General features: G+C 38.9%; 1 protein-coding gene across 1 annotated transcript; it reads right to left on the reverse strand.

Annotated features, from left to right (window-relative positions):
* Positions 1-602: 602 nt before the first annotated feature.
* LOC149822860 (tryptamine hydroxycinnamoyltransferase 2-like) lies at positions 603-4,714 on the reverse strand. The gene is made up of 2 exons (XM_089981291.1): positions 3,792-4,714; positions 603-1,130 (listed from the first exon to the last, which is right to left on the reverse strand). Exons 1-2 carry the CDS (start codon positions 4,674-4,676, stop codon positions 741-743), a joined length of 1,275 nt encoding a protein of 424 aa, XP_089837417.1. The 5' UTR covers positions 4,677-4,714; the 3' UTR covers positions 603-740.
* Between the last annotated feature and the right edge of the window lie 3,571 nt (positions 4,715-8,285).

The following is an 8,285-nucleotide window of genomic DNA, read 5'->3' on the forward strand; positions in this document are numbered from 1 at the left end:
GATTTAGGAAATCTAAAGGATCTCTTCCTTATGTCAATCCTAGCCATCCAGCTAAAGCATTTGGACCGTTAGGATCAGTTCACATCGGGGAAAAATGTGAACCAATAGGATGGCAACCTATCCTCTATAAAATGATAGGACCCTTCTTGAAAAAGAAAGGTAATTAATGATGACAAATATTGGAAAGAGTGACCGCTACACAAATTATTCATCTAAAGGGAAGCTATCCTTGGTGGGCAAGGGAGACTATTTTTGCTGTGGACACTTCTCATCAATGTTATCAGTATCAGGGAATATCGGCCAATATGCATCGCATAGGCAGAATTTCGATACTCTTTACCTCTGAATCGGCTAATTTTTAATAAATGTAAAAAATACTAAAAATTTATTTAATAATATTATTTTATTAGTTTTAACACGTATCGCATTATGATTGACATGTAATAATTTGTTATTGTTTTTGGGCCAATACAGACCGATTCAGTTGAGTATCGGGGGGGGCGATACAGCTGAATTGGTGGCCAAACGATTCACTTCTCACCCGTAACAGAACGTCCCAAACATACCAGTGGTTTGGCAATCTGGGAGTAGTTGCTGCAGAATTTATTTTGATGAATCAAACCATGTTATTAAGCATGAATGGTTATACACCATGTAAATAAGACAAATAAAGCAAAACTTATTGGCTGGACACTTTCTTATTAAGGCTGAAATGATAAAAATTCACTACCACCATCATTTCAATCAATGGAGTGAGAGATCTGACTGAAAACTTTTGCATGTTCCTGTGAGAGGCACAGGATTACATTGATACCACCTCCCCATTTATCTGCCTCTTGTCCATTCTCCTTGCAAGGAGCAGGGATGATTATGACTATGCCTTCCACAGGTATCCAGGAGGGCAAGAACGCATAGGGTGCACCTCCCCCCATGTCCACTTGGTGAAACTGGAAGCCCAACCAGCTATCAACTTCCAAGTCTGGTGATAGACTATTGCCTTCAATATTTGCTGAAGGGGCCAACTCCTTGCCTTCATTTAGTGCCCCAAAATCAACGAATGATTGGAAGTATTCATTCCCCATCTCAGCCACAGCTTCTTTGATCAACTTTGCAGTATACCCCAAACCTTCCTGTTTGGAATTTGCAAAAAAATATGATTCAGACTAATGAACTGAACAGAGGGTGTTTAAACTCGGTCCACTCTTGTGCTGAGCCAAGTTGAGCTGAGCTTTAGCTCATGGTGAGTCCAAATTTAAAGAGCTTAGCATGAGCTGACTCATTTACAAAAGTTATATTTGTCAAAATTGAAAAGAACAGGATTTGAATTCTAAACCTACCAACATAAGCTCAAACATGCTAATTTATAAAATAGATGCATTCTTTCAAGCTTATACAGGATAATCTGAGCAAAATATAGTCACTGCTCGTGCTTGGCTTGCTGAGTCTATTTCATGAGTTCGAGTGAGCTCTTTACAAAGGGAACACAAAACGAGCCATGAGTGGCTCATCTTGTTTCCGAGCTGCCCTAATTCAGACATGGACATATTCATGATATGCATTAGTTAGAACTAAGTTCTTTGGACTGCCAAAGATAGCGGCCATTGATTTTAAGGAGAATGAGGTAGACAGATAGTTCTGGATAAACATTGATATGTAAAGTCAATCATGGAGGCAAATAAGTTTCACTCATTCCCTATGTCATCCATATCTTCGTACCTCTTCTTGGGATTTAATTTATTGATGCAACTTGTTTGGATCAAATCGGATTCCACAGATGTGATCTACATCATTCATTTAGTAAAGACCAGAAATTTAAGTGGTCTAAAGAGGTTTTTTTGGTGATTAAAAAATCAACAGTTGACAAAATATAAAATTTTGTGATTTAAAAAATCATATTTTTGGATGAAAAAAATATAATCCAAGGGTTGACTCTTACTAAATCGACCATCCATGCTGAATCCATCTATAGGGTCAGATTTGATGAAAACAACTTGCATCATAAGATTTAAGTGGAGTGTAGGGGACAAGTGGAACCGAACTATCATGGTGGACCCACAATGCAAAAGGTGGATTGTAAAGCCCAAAAAGTAAACTCAAATTAAAGCAAAAGGGTTCCACTAGATTATGTAGTGCATTCTACAACATTATTTAGTCAAGAACTTGTCAGTGTCCCTTTAGACTTTGTCTAATTTGATGCCACTAAGCCCAAAAGAATTAAGTAAATAAAATACCCCAAAAAAAAAAGAGAGAAAAAGGCCAGTAAGAGACAAAAGAGTTTAAAGCAGCACAAGGACATTTAAGAATTAAAGCTATTGATTATAGTTAATTTTTTTTTTGGGGGGCACTTAATTAACCTAGAAACTGGCTTAATTTGCAAAATCTTGTCAGATTGCACTGAAAATGGGCCGGATCTTTCTCACGACAGAGCAAAAGAATAATTGGCTTTTTTTTTTTAATGAGGGAGCCTGACTAGGAACAGTGGTTACAATCGCAGTTAAATTTGGATTGGGAGTTGAGTAGAATGTTTTCCTGATCATTAACGTGAACAAACCACTGTTATGGTTTGGGCATCCCGTAATAGGCTGACAGATCTCACGTTGATGGTGAACCGGAGTTGGTGTCTGCAGAGTGTAAAGCCTAAAGTGTAAGGGTGTCAACGGGCCTGGTTTACCGGGACCTGACCCGAACCAAACCCTATAGGGTCCGGGTATGGTGATAAATAGGAAGACCAGATTAAGACTCAGGTCCGGACCTGAAGGTGCGATTAATACATGGACTCGGGTATAGTTTGTGAAATTTTACACCAGACCAAGACCTGACCTGAGTTCTTATTAAGACTCACAAATTTTCAATGTACAAATGATAAAAATATGGTTTTACCGGGTATGGTTCGGATTTGGTTTATGTAGTTCTTATCGGGTTCAGGTATGGTTTTCTTAGACCCGGATCCAAACTTGATACCATACTAAAAAATCTAATCCAAATATGGTCCAACCTAGATCCGAACCAAACCGGACCGGTGACACGCCTACTCATGAGTACTAATAATTCACCAATTATACCACAAAGCGTGGCTAAATATCACTACAACCGCAAAGTGAAACATATGGCTTCCAGATAGGGCTGGCAAATGAACCAAGCAACCCGTGACTGGGCTCAGTTCGGCTCGCCACCAACCAGTTCATGGTTAGTTTGTATAGCTGGCAACCCGAGCCGTGAGCAACTCACTTGGATTAAATGTGTCCAGCCCAAACACAGGGTATTGAGCTCAGGAGAGCTCATATAGATAATATATATTTCATGTATATTAATAGATATTTAATTGTAATATAAAAAGAAGAATGCATGAAATATATATGCAAAGAGAAGGATGCATAGAAAATATTTACATAAAGTATTAACTATTAAGTGAAATATATAAAAATTATATTTTAAGTATAATATGTAAAAGTATATATATTTCATGCATAAACAATATGGAATGTTTTTACATGAGTCAGCAACTGTTTGGCTCGTTTCGTTCAAGGGACAAGCCAAGCTTGAGCTCGCGTCGGCCAAACACGAACATGAGCCGAGTGATGAGCTCAATCCAGAGTCCAACCCGAACATGCCCTGCTCAGTTCGTTCCGCTTGTTTACCAGCCCTGCTTCCAAAAGGTGATATGGACAGCAAATATTTCCATATGTATGCATTGGTAAGAAGAAAAATGAACCATATATATACCTATAACCGCAAAGTGAAATGACCAATTCAAACATGATACTTAAGTAACCATTTAACATCTTCCTCACCTGCACCAGATCCTTCACCTTAGCAGCTGGAAACGCAGTGAGCACCAAGTTCCCAAAGTATGCCTGAGGGATGCCGAGCCTTGGCCTTCCATTCACAGAGACTCGCGTGTTCGACACCTCTTCTTCTCCGAGACCGCGTGCAATGGTGGCTTTCTTCCAAACATGGGCTAACAAGCACTCAAAAGTGCTGTGCTTGGATCCCACCTTCTCCTTAAGTTTCCTAATGAAATCACTAGTGTAGTGCACCACAAGGTTCGCTATGGGCTCTTCAAGCAGGTTTGGTTCAACATCAGGAAGTGACATAGAGAACTCCATATGTTCATGTGGGAACTCAGGCATAGGAGGGTTCCTAGGGACCAGTAGAGATGGGTCATGTATAGGCTCAACCTTGATTGGTTGGTCCCGGACAAACTCAGACCAAGAGATGAGAAAGTTGCTCATGGATTGGCCATCAGCAACCTTGTGGTTGGCACTGAGCCCAATCACTAGGCCACCACAGTCAAACCTATTGAGCTGGATCAGGAGAAGTGGGTTAGACTCATGTGTCCTTGGATGGAAGAGGGACAGGGCTGGGCTGGGTTCTAGGGGAAGAAAGTCATCGAGGTTACCAGACACGGCCGTCTCGACGACGGGCACGCCGGAGTCATGGTCGAGATAAACAGTGGGGGATTCGTCCGACAATTTTCCGACCAGCATGGGGTAGTGGCTGAGGACCTTGGCAAGAGCATCCTTGAGCTTGGTGTTGCTAGCAGTGCCTGAGTTGAAGACAAGAAGCACTGCTATGTGAAGGTCTGTGGCTGCTTTGTCAAAGATGGTGAGGGGTATTTCTTTTTGGATGATTGTTTCGGGCTTGACTATTGTGGTGTTGTGATGTTCCAATTCCATGGCTATGGAATAGTTGGCCTGCAGCTTGATCTTGGTTTCTCTTTCGGACATTAGTCTCTCTCTCTCTCTCTCTCTCTCTCTCTATATATATATATATATATATATATATATATATATATATATATATATATATATATATAGAGAGAGAGAGAGAGAGAGAGAGAGGCAAGTTGGTAGATATGGTTGAGAGTTGCCGAGCAATTAATGAAAGTCTATGTGAATGACTTACCAAGTCAGGCTTAGAGTGGTTGGGTAGATGGATAAGAGTGAACAGAGACTTAAGATGCGAAACCATTAATTTTCTTCATATCAATTCAAGGTCATATAGACAAAGATTTCAGGCTTGAGATCCAAGCAAGTACATAGAGAGAAAAGGATATGGAAGGACAGAAAATTTAAGTGGTTGGGATTCAGGTTGCATATGGGTATAAATACAAGATCTTATATCAATTACACACAAAATTTGGGTTCAAGCTGGTGAACGACAGCACTCTTCAGATAGATCCAGATCTTATTAGCATTTCAAAATGGATTACGATAAATTGCATGTACCAATTTGTTAATAATCAATCGAACGGAAGCTGCATCATTGTTGAACGTCATCAGAATATCTGTGAGATCCGGATCTGGATTAACCTTTTTCTTCTTTGTTTTTTAATTCCCATGGTTTTTATGATGGTGCAAAAAACTTAACCATGCAGCTATCTATTGGAATACCTAAACTGACATTGTCAACGTGCTGCATATTCTCGTTGCCAAACAATGATGATTATAATGTCGAGTATCCTCACATAGCTTATATATATATATATATATATATATATATATATATATATATATATATAGAGAGAGAGAGAGAGAGAGAGAGAGAGAGAGAGAGAGAGAGGTACCGTCCAACCAAAGAAGGTATAAACCATTCAAATTACCTTTAAAATTTATATTTAAAAGCAATTTTTGACAAATTCAACCTCATGGATGTGATCTTCATGATAAAAAACCTAAGAATGGAGCGTTTTTTATAAAATAGATTAGATTTTTATAATGGAAAAAACTCTAAAAATTTCAAATAATTGATTGTTAGCACATTATAAAAATCTTACATACAAATCGAAAAAACTTGTTACAAAAGTTTTTGATCACCAACATCGCATTCGTAGTCATATTTGATAAAAAAATACTTTTAAAATTGATTTTTTGAAAGTGGCTTGAATAAGTTGTACTGCTCATGATATATATATATATATATATATATATATATATATATATATATATATATATATATATATATATATATATATATATATATATATATATATATATATATAAAGGGGCAGGTAGACAAATGAGAAAAACTAAGGGTAACGTTTACCATGTCAATTACTCCAAGTAGAATGATTTTGATTAGATCTGAAAAGGTGGGAATGAGGCTGATTATCCTTTCTTCATACTTGTGGACAAGGGAAGAGCACGTGTGCATGTGGACTGTCTCAGGCCACGTGGCAGTTACCTTTCAAATTTATGCCAGGTGGTAGTCACTTGGGGAGAGCAGGCACAGCCCTTGAGAACACGTGGTAGTTAGACAGCTACTTGGAGGAGGGACTTAGAGGTGTCAATGGGGTTGAGTTTGTGGTAGACATCGCCTGCACTAAACTTTAGTGAAAAGATGAGGTGCAATGTGTTGGCGAATCCCTGTAAAATCAACAATGACAGGAAGCGTACCTGAATTCGCCATAGTTCGTGTAGGAAGTTCAGCGTTCTCCTCAGCCGGTCGACGCCCACAATGAGCCCAGACCTTAGGTCGACAGTGAGTAGGACCCTATTTCGCTAAGTCCGAATGCAGAACTGAATTTGGGCAGGGAAAATGCTACGAGTCTCTCATCATCCTTGTAGCCCCTAACCCCTTATGTAATGGGAGATTTGGCAGTTACGCGAATGTGGTTATTCCACATTCACGTAACTCCCACCCACTACCCCATTACATGGTCACTTACGTGACCCACTAGGAGGGTGTCAAATAGGGTCATATTCGTGGGTTGGACCCATGACTGATAATGTCCAACATTCTTCCACTTGACCCATTGATACCAAAAGTGTACTAAATCGAAGTGTATACTGTTATCTCGATTTAATTCTTTATGTGAGTTCACATGCCACCCTTTATCACAAGGATGAATCGTATGAGTCAAGGATATGAACACCCATTTATGAAATGTCATATTTCCATATACTATGCTACAATTCACCTTCAGTGCTTAGGCATGTAAAAAATTACCTTTATGAATAAGTTGGTCTCTCAACTATTCTATTGGTCTTTTAATATTGTTATTCTGCTATTCTCTCTAACACATATGAGAGATTCTTTATGCAAAATCAACAATAACACAAAACCTTAGAGAATCAAAACATAAACACAAATGTGATCACATAATGTATTGTCATACATCAGAAGGAATAAAAAAGACCCATCCCCTTTACATGTTGGGAATACAATCCCGGTGCTAGCCCTTTAGTAAGGGGATCTGCAGTCATTTTCTTCGTCCCAATTGTATCAATACATACCAGATGATTCTCAGTCCTTTCTTTAACAACAAAATATTTTAACTTCATGTGTCGACACGATGTTGAGCTTTTGTTGTTATTTGAAAAGGACACGGCTGCTTCATTGTCGCATAAGATCTTTAGTGGTCTCTCAATAAAGTCCACTATACCAAGACTCATAATGAAGTTCCTTATCCAAATGGCCTGTGACGAAGTCTCGTATAGAGCAATAAATTCTGCCTTCATGGTATGAGCAGCAGTGGTAGACTGCTTTCCACTTCTCCATGAGACAGCACCACCCGTTAGAAGGAAAATGTATCCAGTAGTGAATTTTCTACTGTCAATACACTCTCCTAAGTCCGCATCAGAGTATCCAATGACCTCTAGGTAGTTAGCTTTCTTGTAGGTCAACATATAGTCTTTCGTTCCTTGTAAATAGCGCATGACCTTCTTCGCTGCCTTCCAGTGCGCAATGCCTGGATTTGACTGATATCTACCAAGCATTCCCACAACAAATGCTATATCAGGTCGAGTGCAGGTCTGCGCGTACTGCAAACTCCCAACTGCCGAAGCATATGGGACATCATCCATCTGAGCCTTCACAATATCATCCTGAGGACAGTCCTTTAGGCTCAATTTATCCATTTTCACTATAGGTGCCGAACTAGGAGAACAATTCTCCATCCCATATCTTTTGATGACCTTAAGGATATAGGATTTCTGAGATAGGCCAAGGACACCCTTAGTTCTCTTACGACGGATCTCGATTCCAAGGACATAAATGGCCTCACCCATGTCTTTCATATCGAAATGAGAGGAAAGAAAGTCTTTTGTTTCATGTAAAAGACTCAAATCATTAGTTGCAAGAAGAATATCGTCAATATATAAAACCAAAATTATGAACTTACTCCCACTAGTCTTAATGTAAATACACTGATCAACAATATTTTCAGTGAATCCAAAGTTCATAATTATCTGATTGAACTTCTTATACCACTGGCGGGAGGCCTGTTTAAGTCCATAAATTGACTTATTCAATTTGCAAACTAAGTTATTTGAGTCATCTATACT

The sequence above is a fragment of the Nuphar pumila genome, chromosome 11, assembly GCF_984573655.1.
Source record: "Nuphar pumila chromosome 11, dmNupPumi1.hap1.1, whole genome shotgun sequence".
Classification (NCBI taxonomy): Eukaryota; Viridiplantae; Streptophyta; class Magnoliopsida; order Nymphaeales; family Nymphaeaceae; genus Nuphar; species Nuphar pumila.